General features: G+C 40.5%; 1 protein-coding gene across 1 annotated transcript in view; it reads left to right on the top strand.

The window, feature by feature from the left end:
• The window catches only part of LOC310938902 (zinc finger protein 385C-like), a gene marked incomplete at both ends in the record, with an annotated part of 42,105 nt that overhangs the window by 18,310 nt on the left and 400 nt on the right, over window positions 1-23,395 (top strand). The window contains 6 exons of the mRNA XM_083903530.1: window positions 10,667-10,821; window positions 13,520-13,627; window positions 18,799-18,964; window positions 21,056-21,487; window positions 22,490-22,692; window positions 22,859-22,957. Of these exons, the coding sequence (XP_083759656.1) occupies window positions 10,667-10,821; window positions 13,520-13,627; window positions 18,799-18,964; window positions 21,056-21,487; window positions 22,490-22,692; window positions 22,859-22,957 (1,163 nt within the window). The remainder of the gene's footprint in view (window positions 1-10,666; window positions 10,822-13,519; window positions 13,628-18,798; window positions 18,965-21,055; window positions 21,488-22,489; window positions 22,693-22,858; window positions 22,958-23,395) is intronic.

Below are 23,395 nucleotides of genomic sequence, written 5' to 3'. Positions count from 1 at the left end.
GGCTGCATTATGCTTAAAGAAACAAGCAAGCAAGTGGAAAGATAAAATCAGTTCCCCCCCAGCTTCATAATGAATGTATAATACACGATTAAAGCTTTTTTGTGACATTCACTCGGTCAATAACGAGGACTTTCTTTTCTACCATAGCTACACAAACCAATGCTAGTTTCTGGATCGGAGCCGAGGCCTGGTTCACACTGGATGCTTTGGCGTTTGTTGTGGCTGTGTTGTGTTGACTGCAGTGCGCTATAGTCTATTTTTGAGCTCAGACGTCTCGCCTATTTTGTCATGAGTGACGCTCGCGGTTTCAAGCAGAAAATAGACGGAGAGAAGATCTGTTGATAATGAAATTGACTTTGCACCAGCATGTTTACATAAAACTGTCACTGTAGTTTTAAATAGGGATGCACAAAATCGGCATCGGGAGATATTGGCTTGTGCATTATCGGCGGGTATGACTAATGAGTACAACAGGAGGCTAAATACGCTGCTACCTCCTTGACTTTTATGCTGGTGCCCTTTACAACTATTTTCTTTAATGAAGACAAATTAAATCGACATCTGCTGGGACACGAGTATGAAAAAATTCTGAAAAATATAATGTTAATTCCAACACAAAAGAGATTACTGCAGTTGGGCGCAGGGAAAAATGGATATGTACATCGGTATTGGATATTGGCCCAACCACTCCTGATATATCAGCAAAAATCAAATCAATATTGTGCATTCCTACTTTTAAACTATTTCAACAAGCACTGGACAGGACATAGCCAAGATGGGTTTTATTTATCAAAGGTACAATGTGTAAGATTTGCATTTGGGTTAACATACTGATATTGCACACTTTATTTAATCCACTTCTTTCCCCTATGCTCTTGTGTTTTTGCTTTACATTTTCTAGCTTTGTCATGGAGATGAGCCAAAGCTCACCCCGTCTGCCACTTGTAAAACTGTTTTCCCCTTCACAAGAGCCTTGAAAACTTTCCGCAATCTTTAATAAACAGGTTAAACCAACAGAGCTCTTTGATAATCTATGACTGCTCGTTGCTCTTCGGTGACGAAGCGACTGATAAACATCTCTCGAGACACACCAGTAAGCAGATATCCTGCGACTCTCATCTGTGAAAGCCACTAATGTGTGATCCTTCACTCTCCCCAGGCAGCCGGTGTCTCTGAAGCTCAGAGAGGCGCATTGAGACATAAAGCTGCTAATTACCAAGTTCATGAGGCAAATAAAGATGCACTCAGACTTCACATATCGATACATATTCTGCACATCTGCTGCCTGCCATTCAGCCGGTCTGATTGGGGTCATGCTTATCTTAATTCAAGCAGATGGCGGCAGTTTATTTTAAGTGCGTTTGATTCAGACGTGCGGAGAGTTATAGATAAGGGCAGGGAGTTTGTACAGGAAACAGCACAACACACAGCACTGTGCTCATTTCCCTGCCCATCAGTTTTATCTTTATAGTGTTTGTTTGTCCTTGTATGCAGAATAACATTTTGAATCACTCCAAAACTATTATGTACATAAAATCTTCTGTTCCAGTCCTTTTGGTTTTATTTTTTTCCCTTTATGGATTCCCCTTTCATTTCCAATCTTTCCTTTTGAATAAAATATAATAGAATAGACTGCCTTTATTGTAACTATACACACGTACAATGAGATTAAAAGCATCTCCAATAGCAGTGCAAACAGTGTAAAAGAGAACATAAAATAAATAGTGAAAAGGGGGGGTAAGGGTGTAAGGGAGGTAAGGTGCACAGTCCTGAGGCTTGTATACATTTGCAAAAAAAAAACATTAAATATGCTGCTATATACAGTGTTTAATTTCACATTATGATGTGGAATATTTATTTGCAATAAAAGTTTAAAAATGTTATTGATTGTTGGTGTTCAAGAGTGTTGGAGAAAGGTTTCTCCAAGAAAAAATTAGAAAAACCGAATAATCCCATTCACTTTTGGAGCATATCAAATTAAATGATGTGTACAGGAATTGTTAGCCCTGCCTTTAACATTTCTTTTTGACATTTCATCCATCGATCCATCCATCCATCCAGACTATCTCTCTTTCATTCATTCATTCATTCATTCAAGATACAATCAGTCCTTACAATAAAGGCTAAGAAAGCCAAAAAGAGAGAATATTGTGGGGAAAAAGGAATAGAAATAAGTGCTATGTTTGTGTGGAAAAGGCTGAGTGGGGGTTGTTGGTCAGAGCAGTGTGTTGGCGAGGGCGTGCTGACCACCTCCTGTAAAGGTCAGATTAATTAGAGCGTTACATTAGCCGGCTCATCCACTTTTCTTTGCCACCTCCGTAGAAGAAAATGTCCTGTTTGGACATTAAAAGCTGCTGCTCTTTGTGTCTTTTGCAGTCAGACTTTCCTGTTGTTTGTTTTTTTGTTTTTTTTTTCCTTGACCCAAAGACGCCAGTCCTGGATTTCAAGCTGAACCAATTCAATTGAAGTTTATGGATCCTGAGGTGAAAATGTTGAAAGTAGGACACATTACCGTGGGGAGTCTGATCTGGGCTGGATGGTGCCCTGCAGGTAGAAATTATCACGACGCTGTCGGCTCCGCCAGCTGCGCCTGTACGAGTTTAAATAGACGAGGCAGTCAGTGGGAGAATTTGCTTGTTGGCTGCCAGTCATGGCCTCAGTGTACTTTGTCGCAATAAAGATGATTTATTCAAAGACCACACAGTGCAAGGTGGAGGTAGTGATTCAAGCCATCGTGAAAATATGGCTCTCCGGTCTTTTGTTTCCAATAGAGAAAGCTTAGTGCAGCGGTCAGTGGCCTTTAACGGAGGCTAATTCATCCACCAAAGCTCATCATAAACGCTTATCACAATGCCTGTTGTGTAAAGCAATGAATTGGATCATCATTAGTGCAAATGCAGTGATGCACCTACACTAATGTTTTATTACGCAGAACAGTAATGTGTCTGTGTGTGTGTTTCGTGCACTTGTGGTATGGAAAACATTCAGAAGTGTGTTGTGCGGGATTAACTGCAAGAAGGATTTTAATCAGTGGTTTTTCTGGCCTATTTGAATAACCTATTTGTTGTGACTTGAGTGCCATATTCTGATCCTCATCATATACACTGAATACACTGTGCAGCAGGGATTAAAATGGCTAATCACCAGTGGTCACCAGTTTTATAATATAATTTATTCAAGTTCTGCAGTCACTGCTAATGTCATTAGAATTATTATGCTATATGGTTATGTTACCTTAAAATTAAGCCCTTTAAAACTACGCGGGGAGTGGGTCCTCTTCCGTGGAGTCCACCATGTTGTGCCTACCATGTTAGTACAGTAGCCCACAAGGACAAATTAAACACTTGATCGAGGGAGGGTTTTTCATGGTTTCAAGGCCTACATGTTTTCTCAAACATACTTCAGTGGAAACATGAGACAAAACATTGCAATAATCACATTCAGCCCTAGATGCCACTAAGTCCTACACACTGATCCTTATGATGGTGGTTTGTGTGTATACTTGTATTTGTTACCTGTTCAGAACTATTTTCTGGCATAAGCACCAACTTTGTCAGGACCAGTAGTCCTCATGGAGACCAAAATCTTAACTAAAATGAGGCAGATTCTCATTTAGGTTAAAGTTAGGGTTAGGAATTGATTCGTTTGTTATGGTTGCCCAAATAAATGAAAATCAGTGCAGTTTTTAAAAGGATGTGAACCTGTGTGTGTTGTGGTGGGGGTGAGGAGGATGGTTGACAGTTGTTCCTTTCATCATAATACAAAATAATTATTACTAGAAGGAAAAGTTTATATTTTTAACACAGTTTATGCTCATAAATGTACATGTAAAAATATATATACCAAACGGGAGCAGTGAAAACGGACTCGAGCTAAATGAAAGCCTTAAAAATCATTAAATGATCCATAAATTAAGCCAAAATCATGATTGTAACTCATTTAAGCTGCATATATGTGTCTCGTTGAAAGAGAAATGACAAAAATATAGTTAATTTGTTTAATTAAAGACCACAGACATTAAAAAGAATCAAAGGCCAAATTGTCCCAAACCTTTAAGCCAGACAGAGAATTGACATAATTATAATGTAAAATTACATCAACTATGGTGAAATAATCTGCCTTATCCTGCAGTTTCTCTTCTTCATTATATCATGATAGTACATCTTGTTGTAGAATCAGAGATGCCACACGCTTCCACTAAATGTGCTCCCTTCATTAAATCAGTCACCAGAGGTGAATCATTCATCCATGTTTTGTTTTTGTGTGTGTTTTTGTGTGTGTGTGTGTGCGTGTGTGTGCGTGTGTGTGTGTGTTTTATGGTAATATTGCAATAAACCATTTGGATGTTAAAAGCCTAGTTAATCGGTGGAAACTGTTTTAATGTCACACAGAGACGACTCACTGGGGAACAGTGGCAGCATGCCTCCGTATCACATCGCCATGATTTTTTTTTTTTTTTCAGATTGAAGGAGAAGAAAACTGGCTCAGACAGATGATACTGTGAAATACATTCACCATGAAATGAGCCAAAGCAGCTTTTCCTCTGATGCTTTCTGATTCACTGCTAGAAAAGCTCCCCCCACACCACCCCACAGCCCCCTTTTCAGCACTTTGTGGAAAGATGCCATTTCTCTTCCTCTTTGATTGCTATGATGTTGAGTCACCCAGAGACTAATCCTAGACACAATAGCGATTTAGCTTATTCCCCCCAGTTATTTTTATTTTCAAGGTGCTATAATTTCTCCAGCTCATCATCTTTTATCCATTTTTCAATGCATAAAGGCTGGTTCCTGTGACCTACACTCTCAGCCACTGAGAAAAATCCATCTTCCTGCATGGAACAAAGAAAGTGAATAAAGATTAGAGAGCAGGAATTGGCTCACTTTAGTGTGAGAAATTACTCACATGAAGTGGAGGGAGATGAGCAGTGATGGAAGAGAGTGTTCTTGTCTGCTCCAAACCTGGAATCATTATCATGTGAAACTATCTATATTGATACGCACAACCAGAACCAAGCCTCAGCTCCAGGGCCAAGTTTCTTTTGTCTACAAATAGACGAGATATAAGCAAATTTAGAATTTAATCATTTTTGAAAACACGTGCAATGAAAATTCATACAATACAGTACAACCAAAACAGTGGACGGAGGAGTGAGTCATCCAGTAATTGGAATTTCTGTGGTTTGATCCCCGAGTCCTTCAGTCCGCTTGTTTAATGGAGCTTTTCCATTATACAGTTCTAACACTTTTCAGCTCTACTCTACTCAGTTTGTCGTTTTCCATAGTGCGTACGTGCGTGCGTGTTTGTGCGTGCGTGTGTGTGTGTGAGAGACTGGAGAGGGACTGGGATCAAAAACTAGGTCAACTCAGGACTGCAGTGTCGTGGTTATTACTCAGAGGTCCACAGGGGGCGACAGTGGTTCCACACTGGAACTTTTTATATGTAAATCAGACGGTTCAGCTCAGTCACGCTGCTCTCGTAGTCGCTCCTGCCACGGCAGCTGTCCTCCTCTACTTCATAACTGTCCCCATCCTTGTTTGTCAAGAAACACAGTGCATGCGAGTCTCTCGGCAAGATGTGACTGCTTTTAACTACCGAGGGCATTGCGGTGAGCCAACATGCAGTACAAAATCTAAAATAATGAAGTGATTTTAATGAATTTATAGTTGTGCTCATAAGTGTACGTACCCTGTCATGAATCTTTTGGCCATTTCTCAGAGAATATGAATGATAATACAAAAACGTTTATTTCACTGGCTGCTGGGAAAAAAAAGCACAAAAAAATGTTCTCATCAAACATGTTGATTGCTGTTTGGAGCTGTGTGAGAGAGAGAGAGAGAGAGAGAGAGAGAGAGAGAGAGAGAGAGAGAGAGAGAGAGAGAGAGAGAGAGAGAGCGAGTGTTGCCTCTTGTGACAGTAAGATGATGTTTCAAACTAGTTTGACGTTCACTAAAGTTAATAAAGACATGATTGATTCAATCATCACCTGTCTCACCTGCTGTAGAGAAGACGTGTGTGTGCACATCTACGCTGACAGATCTGCAGCTGCGCACAAAGGTTCCACCTGGAACCCTTTTGGAGGGTTCCACCAGGAACCCTTTTCAAACCCTTTATTCGGGAAAGGGTTTTTAAAGGGTTCTCTGGATCAAAATGATTCTTACTGGAACCATTAGTGTCACCAAGAACCTTTGCTTTTCAGAAGCAAATGTTTCCAGGTAGATCCTCAGCCCTTGTAGAATAACCCATTTGAAACCCTTATTTCTAAGAGTGTACACACTCCCCATTTACTATCATATATGATGGTGCTTCCCAAACTTTTTCTTCAGGAACTCACTTTTTTTTTTCAAACCTGACTAACTGTCTGACCCAAAAAAATATATATATTTTATGTAAGTTGCAGAAGGGTTACAGACTGCCGTTACAGACTGTAACACCTGATATCATTTTTTTGAATAGGTAAACCAGACATTTCAAAGAGATACATGATAAAAAATGAATCGAAATTGTATTCTGTGCACATGTAACTCAATAAATCTTAAGTAAAAAAGTTGTAAATAATTAAATTAAGCATACAGAAGCAGCAACATCTCATTTAACCGCTTAACAAACACAGACATGCTGCATACCCAAAGGAAGGTCAGAAACTCTTTCTCAGGAAACCATTCTTATGTTCACAAAACACAGTTAAAACACCGATGGATCAGGAACCCGGGTCTTCTTGCTGCAAAGGCGACAGTGCTAACCACTACACCAACCGTGGGCCCTCCACTGGCTCCAGCGGTGCCATTTTATCACTCTACAACTAAAATTCACGGATCCAGCCCTAAAATAAGAGCAAAACAACAACTGACTTTCAAGAAATACAAACATAAATGTTGTCTTACCTTTGCTGTTGATCAAAACAAGTTATTTCCACCGGAACAAAACCACTTCTAATGAAGAACTACACTTTCCAGCACGCTTTTGGGACTACTCCCGGTCTGATTGATCATTACAGAGCGACATTAGATTGTTCTGATTAGAGAAGGGCAAATGTCCGCACAAATGCGTCATATGCATTTTGACTCGCTAATGAAGTGATTCACACTCATTTAGAGACCGGGGTCTGATTCTACCGGTTAAGAGGTTTAAAATGAGCTGTCAATCACCCAAAACAAGTTCTTTTTAGACCAATAGTGACATGTAAATACAATTAAATGGGTTTTAATAATTTGGCTACCTAAGAAAAATTTCAAATGGCACAGATGGTGCCAAACTGTGCCAAAAGAGAGAACGCCTATATTATATAATTATTGCAGATTATACATTTTACCCTTGCTTATTAAAACAATACATCTTGAAAATGTTTTCAAAATCAGACAGGTAATGTGCCCTCATATTGCCACTCAGTGCACACAGTGTGGATGCAGCTGAGACACAGAGTTTGAAAGGGAAGAACCGCAGCGTGTTCCTCTCCTCACCTGCCAGTGAACACACTTTCCACAGACAATGTCAGCGACTAGTTTGCTCAGTGAAAATTGCAGTTGATTAAACCCTGCTGTGTTTTGTGAGAATGTGCATCAGAGATGAATGAGATGAATTTCAGATTTGTGTAGGACAGGGAATCAATGTTCCCAAAAGTCATGCTGACACGCAGATTAAATACATTAGCTCAGCGGGGGGAGGAGGGGGGGGGGGGGGGGGAGGAGGGGAACAGTCGGTGTTACTTTCTCGCAACTCTGTCGTTCACTGTTTTTTTTCAATATAAAGCAATTAAATATGCCTAATTGCCTTCAGGGGAAAGGGAACAGTCCTGGTGGGACGTTTAAATGAAAATGAGAATTCATCAAAAACAAATTCCATCAGTAAACACACACAAATGTGTATGTTTTCCAGTGGGATGTGAAAATTACAAATGCAGGATCAAATCTAATAATAATTAGAATGACAGAATATTTTAAATTTCTCATCTAAATACTGACAGAGCTTCACCGTGGTGGCTCTAAATCTCTTGGGTCAATAACATAAGGACTGTTTTAAAATGATAATGTAATGCGTGTTCAAATGTGACGCTTTTTGTCGCGTGTTCATCTTTTGTCTTCCTCTCAGCCACTTATCATGTGGCCTCTACGCTCTGAAGTGAAAAGATTAGTCTCCCATTTAAACGTGGTCCAATGTGAGCTGTGCCTTTCAAATAGAAGACAAACACATGGTGATGTATTGTTTTAAAAGATGTTCGTTAACACCTATGTTTTTTTTAGAGAGGAGTTGTGAGTGTCAATGATTTAGACGTTTACCAGACATGTTTATACTGTGAATGAGATACTACTACGACTGCAGTGCTGCCTTCTTGCTCTGTGAATATCGCTCGATCAGTGATGCAGTCCACAACAAACTGCACATTAATACAACATCTTTGGTTGTATTAATTACTGTGAACATCACCTGTGGTCTCCCAAATATCTAGTAGGTGATACGATTTCCCTTTTAAAAGTCAGTTCAAAGCCACTACACCAGGCAAGTCCGGCCCGTGGTGAGATGTTGTATGGCCCGCAGTTTTGGTTTTCCATCCATCCATCCATTATCTATACCGCTTTATCCTCCACCGGAGGGTCGCAAGGGTTTCTGTGCCAAATAGAGACAAACAACCATTCACTCACACTCTCACTCCTGCAGTCAATTTAGAGTGACCAATTTACCTTATCCCCAAATTTGCATGTTTTTGGACTGTGGATGGAAGCCAGAGAACCCGGAGAAAACCTCCACACACACGGGGAGAACATGCAAACTCCATGCAAGAAGGCCCTTGTTCCAACCGGGGCTCGAACCCAGGTACCTGGCTCTGCTACAAAGGCGAGAGCGACAACCACTACACAAACCGTGGGCAGTTTCAGTTTTAAGATGTATTATTTATGGCCAGGGATGGACTTTGACAAAAAATCTACCTTGTCACCCCCATTAGCTGCAGCTGCTAAGGAGTTGTGCTTTGACACCAGAGTCCCGGGTTTGAAAATCCCACCTCTGACAGATTTATGCACTCACCTATTGTTTTACTCCAGATGTGGAAAGAAAAGCCATTTTTCTTTTCATTTTTTTCACTCCTGTGCGGCTTATATTTGGTTACATTTCCATTTATGATAATAGTGACTATGAAAATGACATTTTTATAAAACAGTGCATTTGTATGTAAAAAAAAAAAGAAAGGACCATTGCCTCCCAGAAATCTTCACATTATCAAATCTGGCCCTGCACACAAAGAAAGGCTTAAATAACATACATGCATATATACTTGGATCCAGATCTGAGTCTCACTCACTGTATAAACTGTTACACTTCTATCTACTTTATTCACCTTTAATATTCACCAACCTCCAGTCTTTAGTAACATTCTGCAATTACAATACTTATAATAAGATTCAGAATTTTAATGCAAGCACGTGGTTTTCTTTGGGTCTGACAAAGGTCAGTGCTCTTTAAAGCACATGCAGTGTGAAAGCATTCAGGGTAACTTATATTAATCATGGCCACATGTGGATAGAGATTGCAAAGCTACACGTGATGGTGAAATATATGAAATTCATGCAAGAGTGTACATACGGATAATGTATCTTCAGGCTGCTGCCCATCAACGCCTCAATTAAAATCCCTTCCCTGTTTATCTTGAGCGACTCATTTGGAGGAAGAACGAAACCACACAACTGTGCTACGCCGGTGCTGTGTTTAAAGGCCAGAGACATTTGTCAAAATAAACGATGGACGATGTGAAGTGGGGAAAAGGCCACACAAGGCTCTCGCCATTTATCCCCCAGTTATTACTGCAGTCATTAAAGCTTCACTGAGTGAATCATTCACTGCAGGGATTGGTGTTGAGTGCATATGTTATCTGCTGTCTTTGTCTGTGTGGAAGGATGTGTAGTAAAACATGTTTCAGACTGGGTTGAAACAGGGTTTTGAGGAGTGGGGATGTGTTTTTAGTGGCTTCACTCTGGGTATTCTCACCAATTTTAGTGTGAAAAAGGCTTTAGAGCCCACAGGCCACATGAAAAACGTGGCCCACGACTTCCTCTTCCTTGTAAACACAACACGTGTGGCTGAAGCACAGCTGCCAGCGACGTGATAGAATATAAACAGAATATAATCCTTCATATTTTTGACCTCTGCCAAGCAAGTATACGTTTTCGCCGGAGTTTGTTTGTCTGTCTGTCTGTCTGTTAGCAACATAACTCGAAAAGTCACGGATGGATTTGGATGAAATTTTCAAGAAATTTCCGCAATGGGGCCAGGAACAAGTGATTAAGTTTTGGGCGTGATCCGTAGACACTTTGCGTCGGCAGGGTGTATTGTGTAGCCACTGAGCTGCATTGGCGGAGGTCTGCACTCTCCGAGTGCTTTTCCAGTTATAATAGTAACAGTAAGACGCAATGAATTACACGCGGTTTTTTCGTAATTATTATTTACTTCCTTTTGTATTTATTTTGTATCGTAAATATTTATTTTTTATTTATTGTGTACATCTTTCCATCAAAACAACCACTTTGAAATTCTGTGAAATATTATCACAAATAACTTTATGATAGAATTCTGTTTTGTAATTCTAAGCTCATATTGCTCATCTGCTACTTAAAGTTTAGACCGACAAACTAGTTGCATTGATGTGTTAAAGTAAATGTGATCTTCTCTGCTTCAGGTGCACTTTCCCAGAGTCGAGTCCACCCGCTCCTGGGATCCCTGCCTCTGCCAGGTCGACCCCTCCCGTCACCGACTCACACCCAGCTGGAGCACTTCCTGCCGCTCAGGGTCAACGGCTCGTCACCGCTCAGCCTCTTCCCCAACTTCAACACGGTGAGATACGACGTCACATTTCACTACAAGTGAGCAAAAAAAGCCCAAAACGTTACTGACATGTTTTATGAAATAACTGCATTATTTCATGGAGACGACCATGTGAATGTGCTCTGGGCGACAAGCTCAGTGAAAACATGGCAGGAAAAAAAACAGATTTGGCCTTTGAAGCCCAAGCTTGTGTTGCTTTGTAAACCACTCACTATCCTGCACCAAAGTTCATAAAAAATAATCTTAGCTGCTGCTTTGTAATCCAGAACAAAGGTTTTGAAAACCCTGGTCACAAAATAACTAATTTGAACTCAACAATGCACGTGTGATGTAATTTAAAAAATATTTGGATTATGGTGTGAAGGAGTGAGCAGTTTCTAAAGTAACTCAAAAATGATGTGTCTGAGAATTTAAAACAGAGAAGTTGAATTAGACACCAGATTAGCCTCCTGTAACGTCTTGTAGCAGTTCACTTGAACAAGATTTTGCATTACAAATGACAGTAGGACATGTTATTTTGAATTTTGCAGTGCATCTTCATCTTCATCTTCAAGTCTTCTGATTTGACCTTTATCATTCAAATAGACAAACACTTGTACTGTAAAAAAAAATATTTAAAAAAAGTCAGTACATTTTAATGTCTTTATTCATGAACTTAATTTAAGTGTGCAGTTTGAAGTCATTTTATATTGGAAAATAAAGCTTTAAAGGGCTGCATTGGCAGGTTCCCATATTACCCAACTCCACTCAGTTGTGAACATTATGCTCAAGACGTCCCACATGTAACACTTCTCTCTCTCTCTCTCACACACACACACACTCATATGTCCAGAATGTAGGTTTGCTGTGGCAGAGACTTTCATATAGTCTACATTTATTTTTAACCCCTAATGAGACAAATCTGAGGATTGAGCTAAATGTAGGGCTGTGGGAGGGTGTGGGAAGATTCCTGTCTAACACCAAGAGGATAAAAATATGAATCTACTCACAAGCCTGCACTGTTGGGATTAACACTGTGACTAGAATTCATCAGAAAGGGTTATTTAAAAGTGTAAATTGAACTGTGCTTTCTTCTAACACTATATATATTTGTGCGTGCGTGCGTGTGCGTGCCTGCGTGCGTGCGTGCGTGCGTGCGTGCGTGCGTGCGTGCGTGCGTGTGTGGGTACCTGGTATTCATTATGTTGTGGGGACCTAAGTCTGTACATATTATGGGAAAATGTCTTCCTTACGTGGACAAAAATCAAGTCCTCATAATTTAAATTACTACATTTTAAAGTTAGGCTGAAGTTAGGGTTAGGTTAAAGTTCAGGTCAGGTTTAGGATTAATCAATGTCATTTCTGCTGAAGTCATGGAAACCAGTGTGTGTGTGTGTGTGTGTGTGTGTGTGTGTGTGTGTGTGTGTGTGTGCGTGCGTGCGTGCGTGCATGCGTGTGTTCAAGTCTTCCCTTCATCAAAGACAGCATTACTCAGGATTAGTTATATTTAGCTGAGCAAATTAGACACACATCACCACTGTCAAACTGATTGTCACTGACCTGAGAGGTGTTGACAGTAGTGTGGATAATTATATCTACCGAGTTGCTCGTTGGCAGCCAGTATGAAGGTGCCCACAGTTCAAGAAATAACAATGACAAATAAAAACCACTGTAGAGCTGCTGCTAAGGCTGCTTCGGTTGATCTTGCATGTTCACTCATTGGCTGCCATTGACTGCTATAGACGTCAATTCGACCACTTCTGTGAAAAGGGCTTGCAGCCAATGAGTTAATGACGGTTCGATTATTGAATTGACTCATTGAATTGTTTGCAGATGTCCATCAGCACGACGACTTCACAGCAAAGCACTGACCATTAATTCCTCTTTTTTATTTTCATATTACTAATGTTTCTAGTTTTTCATGTTTCAAATGCAATTTATTTTTTTTTATTATACAGGACAAACTTGTTTGCTTTACAAAGACACATTTGTTTTCATAGGATAACTTCATGAAAAATTGGGATAATCATTGGGAGTAGGCACTGAAATTAATAGAAATTCATAATAATCATTATTTAAAGGTGCATTATGTAATAAATCTAAAGCAACTGGCCAAAAAAATCCTCCTAATATGTCACAGATATTCAGGAATAATGTTCATATAACAAACTGAACTCACCAACAACAACAGTACAGCCAAAATATGTGCATTAAAAAAAATATTTTACAGACTGCAAATCATGTTTTGGCGTGTGGCGCCACCTACCGCCATCTACCAATCATTGCAGTCAGCAGAGTCTCAGCTGCCGTTACGTCTGAAAACGAAACCTAAAAGACCTCGGTATTTTGAATTTGAATGTAGTAACCGTTTTTGGCCACATTCTTACATATGGCACCTTTAAAAGGTAAAATGCAAATACATTAAAATAGTAACCATTGATATTATCCTCTAACCCTCAGGCTGCTCTCAATCAAAAAGTAAAGCAAGGGTCAGTTTTCTGTTTCTGAAACACATTTTATCTTCATGTAATAAACACGGCGGAACAATTCATTCAGATTGCATGAGCCAGTCAGTGGAAAATGTATGTTACATTTTTAAGTAGAGTTTTCTGTTGGCCGACATTTTAACAGCTTCTCTTGAACCAAAATGTGCCACACTCTTAATTCTTATTGTATTTAAAGAAACATTATAACTTAGTAACATGTTCCTGTGGTTTTCTTCTTCTAGATGGACCCGGTGCAGAAGGCAGTGATCAACCACACGTTTGGAGTGTCCCCGCCCAAGAAGAAACCCATCATCTCCTGTAACATCTGTCACCTGCGCTTCAATTCCACTGTAAGTCGGACAATCGTTAAGTCCTTTTCACGTCGTCACTGAGGGAGAGAACTTGTCAGGCCTGCTGACCTTAGACCTCAGAGTCATGTTTTCAGTGACATCCACACACAAACATGCATCCTGTCCACACTGCCGTGGCATTTTCAATCCACGTTTTAAAAGTTAAAACATTTAAAAACAACTTCTGTCTGAACAGGCATAAATGCAGACCATTTTAAACGATGAAACAGTTAAGCTGAGGATTTGATTATAAACTCATAAAAGCCCTGTTAACACTTATTTTCACATTTGACTTCACCTTATTAAACCTAATTAAAGAATCCTTGCACTAAATTAGATAGGAACGCCGAGTCATCACCATTCCCAACTCAGTTTTCCCCGTTTTCTTAAGTATTAGTCAGGAACGCCGAGTCATCAGCGATTGAGATGACTCACCGTTCCCAACTGATTTTTCTCAGTCAGTAGTACTTTCTGAAGCGAAGTAAACAAATGCAGAAAAGAGAATCTGTTTTCTGTTTACACTGGTTTGTACATGTCCTCTGCACCTGAATGGTCACATGATAGACTGCATGTCTTTAAGGTTGTAAGAGCGAACTCGTCTGGACACAAACTGCACTTATCTAAAAACACAGTTTTCACATGAAAACCAAACCAGTTAAATCGGCCTGCGAGGCATTTCTCTGCGATAAGATGAAAGAACTGCTAAATCTCTCTTCCAATCATAAAACATTTCAACACTCTCCAAAATGGTCTCCAAACTCTTATCGTGATTTTTCATCTGCATATTTCCCTCACATTTAATGCTTTTACATCCTAGTGGTTTAAAAACAGCTTCTTATCAGTCCAATCTTAAGCTTTTTTTTTTCCTTGAATTCGCTGCGTTCTTAAAAAGTCAACCAGTCAGATAATTCTGTGGCGCTTTTTTTTCTTCTTCTTATCGCTCCTCTCTCTTTGACTTCATTCGGCTTCCATTCCTATGGCGTTTATTTAGACATATTAGCATTTATATTGTCAGGAGCAACCTGGCAGAATGACAATAACTCTTCTTTGTGTGAATTCTGAAATGTCCAGGAAGTGGGACACTGATGTGAGACCACCTTCACTTCCTCATATGTCTCTCTCCTCCTCCTCCTCCTCCTCCTCCTCCTCCTCCTCCTCCTCGTTGTGTTACCTGCAGCTAAACTGAAAGTGCTGGGGAGGTGGATGCCAAGGTGCAGGCAGGTACCAGGTCCCAACACTTAGTGGCTGGAATCTGCTTAAACATATTTGATTACAGGAATAGTTTAGAATGTTTGTGCTCTAATTGTATTTTATTGTCATGGTAGATGGGGAAGAAGGTTACTTACTTGTCTCACCTTGGCACGGCATGGCTCGACTCTACAGGGTTTGGTTCATTTTCCATTACAATGTAGTACCTCCTGAACGTGGGCAGAGTCATCACAGCACGGCTACATATGTTCAGTACTTCCTCCATGAACGGAACACAGACTCCGTCTGACACAGTCACTGGACTGAAATATGTCGGAAGGGATTGTGATGCGGCTCCTCGCTCACGATCGCCGGCTTTCACCCGTGCTGTAGCTAAATACAACAAACTCCTCTGTTAAATATTCCGATTTTAGACATTTCCTTTTAACTGATCTACGGTTCGGCATTGTTCGGTGTGATTCTTGTGACGACGTCACACATAGTATCGGCTCGGCTAACGCTACTGGAAAAGCAAAAAAAACGTGCCGTGCCAAGCCTAGGCGAGTCGAGTCACGCTGGGACCATGTCGTGGAAAAGCAGCATTAGTGTCATAGACATCAATCCTTGAACATGCAGCTTCAGCTTGCCAAGGCTAGAAAAAAAGCTTTCATGGATCAGCAAAAATTCACTTAACAACAATGTGTTATGCTTGTTTTATGTGGTCATTTAGGTTGAGGTTGTTTGTTTTTTTTTGACAATTCATTATTACATTCTTTTAACCAATTTTTTACATGAGTCAAGTGTTTTCTTGTAACAGCCTCACAATAAACTCTCAGTTTAGAAGCAGCTTTTATGAAAGACTGCTTCACATTTCCACGCTGAGGTTCAAAACAAGAAGTAAAAACATCCGAGTAGGCCTGAGATCCTTCACAAAGCCATACCGAAGAATGGAATGATGGAAAGCCGATCCCAGAGGGATCAACATAATCTGGCAACTGTGCAAGCAGTAAATACTAAAGAGAAGTTGGTATAGCTGAAACTGATAAGGTAACTATGGGAAATAGAAAAGCAAGAAGTATAAGAGACAAATTGGTCAATATATAAAGCAATATTAAAACAATCCAACAATTCAAAAGTCCTAAAAGACAAACCTCAAAGTCCAAAGAATCTAGAAGTCTTAAATAACTCCAGCACACAGTGGAAAAACGCAGGAAGATCTTTTATTGCTATATATAGGTGGTGGAGGCCAGAGCAGGTCAAAAAGGGTTAGTCATCACAGCAAATCTGCTGGATGTTACAAAGGTGTGAGACATAACAACTATTTATGGGTTTAATACAGTGTGTCAGTGTTGTGTTCACTGCTTGCTCCACTGCTGCCTACACTAAAATTAACAAAGTGTCTGGGTAGAAGAGTTTATTTAAAGGAGAATATTAAAATGAAAAGCTGAAGCTGTTCGTTCCGTGTAAAGACAAACCTTGGTGACTTGATGGCACATACATACAAGATAGTTGAATACAGGTTTCACTTTGATATCTTAAAGGTTCAGTGTGTAACAATTTATTGCATGAGGTGTATAATCGCTTTAAACAACAAGAAGCGAGTGGATGCGTTTCTATGCAAATGAAGAAGAGGAGGTATGGTTCTTTTTGGTATGAGAATGACCACCATAGTTCCCTGATGTGCTTGGGAAAGGGCAGAGAGCAGAGAGTCCTCTTCTGCAGTCTAACCATTGGATGTCACTAATTCTTACACACTGGACCTTTACCTCTATATACTAATATAGTAACAGACTACAAAAAATTCCAAACTATTCCTTTGACTGCAAAGGCATGACCATGTCATCCTTGGAGGACCAAACATGATATTGTTATTGTTCCGGCCTTGTGGTGGAGGACAGTTGTGTCAGTGGTCTGAAACTGTGGATTTCTGTGTCGCTGTCCTGGGATACTCATTACACAAAGTTACTATGGTGGAACATAGTCAACGCATACTACACTGGCATGCCGGATGGTTTGGTAGTATGCAGATGATGAGAGCAGCTTCATCCCTCTGACTCAGTCGATTATGTCGCCGAATGCTTCGTGTGCGCTGACATTCAGCGGAGCCAAAGGGGTCGTATGCCCTTTGCTCCACCGCACACTCTGACTCACGGTGGTGCCCTTTCTGTTTGTGTTGCATGCTGAGCTTTATGCAGAGTTAAAAACCTGTTCCCCTTCTACTCTATACACACTTAAAAATACCATTACATGGTATAGGTTTGAATGTGCATTGGCAAAAGCTGTGCAGCATGTGCTCTGACACTGGAAAGGATAATTTGAGCAAGGACAAATTATCTTCACAGTCTCGTATGAAGCCAGACACGTAAAGTCCTGTTGATCCATGTTGATTTAGGTCGTGTCTGTGTGTCTTTGATGGACAGAGAGATACTAGTGTTGTCTTGTTTGTATTAAATCCAATTAAAGGACAAACAAGTCACATATCACTGCCCACTCATGTTTTTAGCAGAGCTCAACAACTGAAACAGAAACTGGAGTAAACGAACAGTTTCTTGACAGAAGCAAAAGTATAGTGTATACTATCACCTGCCTTATGTCCTTTATGACTGCTGCTTGTTCTGCAAACTCAATATTTGTTGAACCGTTTGTCAGATACTGAAGCTATTTAAACGTTTCACCTTTCAGCAGATATAGTTTGATCTGGCATAGAAAGAAAAGCAAAAGGATACCTCGGTTCCATCATGGATTACATAATTATCATACATAATTATTACACCTAACACCTGAGCTTTTCCAAAACGAAATGAAATCAGTTTTAGTTGCGTAGCCCAAATTCGTGGGCATCACAATCTTTACACAAAAGCTCTTACTCAAACTTCACCAACCACGTTGGGCTTTCATCGGCCCCTGACTTCATCAGTATATAGAAAATGCTAGATTGTTATGGATAAAGCCCCTTCTCGAGCCGCCACCTTATCGTGGAGGAGGGGTTTACGTGTCCCAATGATCCTCGGAGCTCAGTTGTTGGGGGGATTTATGCCGCTGGTCAGGTTATTGAAGGCAAGCAGGTCCTAGGTGAGAGATTATAGACAAAGAGTGGTTCAAAATGATCTCTTATGAAGAAAAACAAAAATGGACGGTGCCTGTCGTGGAAGTAACCCCGAATAGTGAAATTAGATTAAGATGGAGCAAGAGATAATGTGACTAATGAAAAAAAGGTTTGTTCTTTGTTTCATTTTCTATGTACTCCAGACAAAATTCCTCAGCTCCACTCTGATCACATACCCTGGTACTGTATAGAACGGTATTTCTACCACCAGTAGACCACATATCACGTACCACTGGTGGTACACGTACCACAGTTTGAAAACCATGGGTGTAGATCATAGTGTATGTTGTAGTGAATTTTTTTGAGAATTCAGAATGTATGGATATGAAACATTAATGATTTATTGGATTACAATATAAATGTGTTTTCAGTCCTGGTGCACTTGTGTTTGTCCCTCTGTAAAGTGCATACTTTATCTACAGCCATATTGGGATCCCAAATCTGCATGCATCTGTTGTCACGCTGCCACAAATGTGTTTGCTCTCGCTGCGCACGGCACAGAAGTCATTTTGTGTCGCAGCAGAACGGACACAGGCCATTCCGTGTCAGAACAAATCAGTGGAAAGATGAGCCAGTGGGCTCACAGGATGGTCACGAGTCCAAGCAATGCTCATTTGAGCGCAGCCATGATGATGATGATGATGATGATGGATATGGCAATGTGACTCTTCCTTTGAGTCGAATCAATCGCATATTATTTGCTTCAACTCCACAGAAGCATGTCAAGCCAGGGAGCTGGAACAGATGGAATATTTACAGTTTACTGATTTCATGATGGCCTTTTAATCACTTTGTCAGGGATTTAGTGCATATACAGTCCTGTACAATGGCTTTGCTCAGTGCATGTACATATTTTTGTATGGGTGTGTGTGTTCAGACCCAGGCAGAGGCGCACTACAAAGGTCACAAGCACACTCGCAAGCTAAAAGCCCTGGAGACCCACAGGAACCGGCACAAGAATGGACGCAATCTGTCCACTGCAGGAAAAGACAGAGAGAAGAGCTTGATGGGAGGAGCAACGGTCCCCTCATCAGACAAACAAGGTATACAGTTTTTTTTTTGTTTTTTTTTTTTTTAAAAAGCACCCTCTCATCATCCTCGGAGTAATTAGTGGTAATTGGAATGACATAAGCACTAAGGCTTGGTTGCTGTCACTCAGCTGGCTAATTTGCAACTATTACATATACGATTATCATTGGCCCCGTCAGATAGGTAATTACTCTCATCAAGCCAAGACAGTTTGCAAAATGAGAAACCTTAAAGCACTTGAAAGGGAAACGCTGGTGTCTGCATTCTGACAAAGACTGCGATAAAGTTATTTTTCTTGAAATTGATTTCGTCTGTGAATAAACACAACTCACAGATCCTTTGTTGAGTTGTGATTTTGCTGGCAAGGGGAGTAAAACAATTATGAGAGTGCTCCAGATGATTAAAAAAGATAAGGAGGAAACGGGGATGAACGTTAGCATGGCTCCAGCAGTGAAGGGAGGCTGTTTCACAAATAAAGTTTTCAAGGCTGATGGCAGCAGCAGCAGCTGTTAACAGGGGCGTTTCAAAGTAGGTCCAATTTGAGTCCATGGGTCCACTAAGCATACTATAGGGAGTGTGCTGCAGCACAACTCTTTCCAGTCCAGTTTCTGGGGCGCCCTTGTTCTTGGTCTAAAGAAACAACAAAGAAGACGGTAACCATGGAAACTTGCTTGAAGTCATGTGAAGAGGACTGCTGGTACCTACACATGTGCAAGTCGGTGAAACCAAAAAATACAGGGACATACAAAAAAAAGGGGTGATCTCCTGGTGAGTAATTCTTGGAACGCTAGACTGACATGGACAGACGTTGCACATGCGGAGTGATTCTCCACGGACGCCCATCATGGTAAATCTAACTGGGCTCTAAAAGGTCCCATAAAGTCCTTATTTAATACATCGTACATTTTCCAATCCTTTTGAGCCCAGTGCAGTTATTATATGCACAAAAACAAAGATTTCCCTCTCAGACCTTGTCACATTAAAAGTTAATGATGTCACTACAGCTTTTTCTGCCTCTCGCCAAACAAAAGAGCATCTTTTAGAATGTTCAGTGATTTGTCTCTCTGCATCTCATTCTGCCCGGACTGAAAAACCGATGTCACCCTCCATCTCGCTTCTCCTCTTCATTATTGATCTCCCGCACCCATTTTCCCTCAGCTCCTATCAATTTCCCTCTAACCACATAATGATAAGCTTGTTACATTCAGCCGTTACCATGGTTGTTGATTGATGGTGACAGAGGGAGCTTCGGAAGAGGGAGAGAATAAATGACAGAGGGGCAGAGAGATAAGGGAAGAAAGATTTAGATGGCTGGCGAAAAAGGGGGTAACAAAGGGAACAGTAAAGAGAGATGAGGACAGTGAAGATTAGAAAAAGTATTTTTTTAACAAGGTCATTTGAAAGAAATACAACAAAGAATGAAATGACCAGTCAGTCATACAAAATGATAACAGAGAGGATAATGTGTATTGCTTTACACAATAATCTGTATTTATACTTTGTGTAGAATTAATGTATAGTCCTTGTGATATCAAATGACCTTCACAAGTGACCTTTTCTCTTGTTCCGCTGCTCATACATTTAATTCAAATAAACCTTTTATGCTTTTTCAGGCCATCAACTCTATGTGATACATGACACTGTGCACCAGGGCTGCCACGATTATTCAATTAATCGATTACTAAATGAATATTATGCTATTTTGATGACCAATTATTCGGTTTTAGTAATAATTAAATGAAGTTTTCTGATCTTTCATATTCTTAATTAATGTGAATGTCTTCTGGATTCCTTGTTCCATTTGACAGAAGAACTCATTAAAAACGGAAACATTTGAGTTTGTGGACAAAAGAAGACTGAGAACATCAACATTTCCAGGTTTACGAAAAAAGCGTTCAACATTTTTAATCATCGGATTCATCAATTATGAAAATAATCATGTATGTTGAAAGAGTCTTTCCCCCACACCCTTGCTGTTCTCAGCATAAACACAGATGGTGTTTATAGTAGCATTGCACAGTGCCATTGAAACAGTATGGACTCTGTCCATTAATTTTACTGCTATTGAGACACGCATCGTATCATAACTTGTGTTTGTCTTTCAGGTCCGAGTGCCTCTTCTCAACCTGCACAGCAGCTGCAAATTGAAACCATCCAGGGCAGTTCGCCGGTAGCCACCAACTCTTTACAGCCTTCACCCATGGATTCCTCGCTCGGCTCTCCTCAGTTGTCCCCACAGGTCTCCCATGGCTCTCAGGTTTGTGATAAAGCCTCAGAGAGTTCACCTGTGGACGGCTGCAGCCTGGCCACCAGTTCAGACACACCCTGTGTCATTGAGGGAGGCTCCGACCTTCAGGGTGGCTCCGACCTTCAGGGAGGCTCCGACCTTCAGGGTGGCTCCGACCTTCAGGGAGGCTCCACAGGAGGCAAAGAGGAGGCAGCCAAGGCAGAGGAGGCTAAGAGCAACAAAAAACTACAATGTTGTACGTGCAAAGTGATGGTCAATTCCAGCTCCCAGTTGGAGGCTCATTGTAGCGGTATGTACTATACTGTATCGCAGTGATTTTTCTAAAGCTGTGTTTCCATCATGATACGGTTCAGTTTGGTACAGTACAGAATGGAATTGATCACATCCAGTTCTTTTATGCTTTCCTGCTCAGTTTCTGGCTGTTTGATGTCTTTCTGTCGTTCTATCAGCTCACTGTCTTAAAGGGACAATGTGTAGTATTTATGGGTTTATATAACCCAAAATCCACTTTTTTATACATATTATGTGCTCCTGCATTGTCTAGTCGCTGTATAATAGTTTTTGTTTCATTTTCGTAGTGTTTCAAAAAGTCATGTAAAATAACATTTCATTGTGGCTTTTGTGGCTATGCAACCGCGGCGGGAAAGACAACGAGGACGACATTTGACCAGCTGCGGATACCATAGCGCTCAGGGAAGGGAGGGGGTGAGCAGAGCAGCAGTTGTAAATGTCAGTCTCTTCTCTAGATGGCACTATAAACTACTTACTTCACCTTTAAGTATTATTTTATTCTGGTACCCCGAGGGAAGGGCATCAAAAAATGGAAAGGTATGGGTCTAGTTATTTTGATGCTGTTCCTAGTGGAAACACACAACATACTGTGCCAAACCAAACTGTTCCACTTGATGGGAACACGGCTTTAGTGTGGGCCATGATTAAAAGTTTATCATAACAAAACAACTAGAGAGGTTTTTAATTTCAATTTACTGTGAGATATTAATAGTAAAACTGTTACTTTGGTAGGAAATTATTATTATCAATCATTTCAAATGAATTATGTATCAAATTAATCTATAGAACTGCTTTGTTTTGGACCGTAGATATGCATACACCTGATTTAAATGTTTGTTTGTTTTTCTGTATAGAAATACCATAGCTTGTCTGTTGATTATATTTAAGGTTGTTGTGGGCTTCAGAAGATTTTCAGATTTCAAAATGAGTACCCCAAATATTTGTGGACCGCTTGACAGTGCTCTATCCACACTTTCCCCCCTCCTCTCTTCTGTATCAGGATCTAAGCACAAACAGATGCTAAACGGTCACAACAGCAGCCAATCACAACGCAGGCTCAAGACCCTATCGCCCAGACCCTCCTGCCGAATAAAGCAGCGAATGGCCAGCAAGACCAGAGCGGTTGTTAAGTGTGTGACCAGCCAGCCATTCCACTGTGAGCTGTGCCAGGTGTCCGTCAACTCCGAGACACAGCTGAAGCAGGTATGTGGCTGATCCAAATGTAATGATTTGCATGCGGCTAATTTTACTACTACATGAACCAGTGACGATTAAAAAGGCGATGCAGGCGATTTGCTGGCTCTTTGCCCTGTTAGTCCGATTTGTTCTGGCTGAATCACAGCTCTGTGTATGTTTATCCCCCTTTTAGCACATGAACAGCAGGAGACACAAAGAGCGTTTGGCTGGGAAGCCTGTCAAGGCAAAGTTCACCCCCTATAATAAACTACAGATGAGCGCTGTCTTAGCGGTAAGAATCTGTCCCACACACGCACGCACACACACACAGCAAAAACAAAGCCTTTTTCCTCACCTCAACCACAACCAGTTCATGTCTAACCCTAACTTTAACCATAACCACAATTCAAATCTTAAACCTAAACTTAACCAGATCACCTGCCTCATTAGGATCAGGTTTCAGTCTGCATGAGGACTCCTTTGTTTGTGCCAGAAAAGGTCCTACAAGTGCACACACACGAACATACCATACATTTGACTGCTTTTATTTTTACACATGTTGTAAACAGGCAATAAAGAACATATACTACTACTACTATACTATTATTACTTTCTAACACATTCACAGCTTTTATCATCACTGTTTATCCTTACATAAGAATACGAGTACTCAAATACAGTGTGTTACACAGTGATTATTTAAAGGGGACATATTATGCAAAATCAACTT

Source organism: Microchirus variegatus (assembly GCF_963457635.1).
Source record: "Microchirus variegatus genome assembly, chromosome: 17".
In the NCBI taxonomy this organism is placed as follows: Eukaryota; Metazoa; Chordata; class Actinopteri; order Pleuronectiformes; family Soleidae; genus Microchirus; species Microchirus variegatus.
Note: the sequence above shows the minus strand (reverse complement) of the source record. Positions and strands in the feature narration are given on the sequence as shown.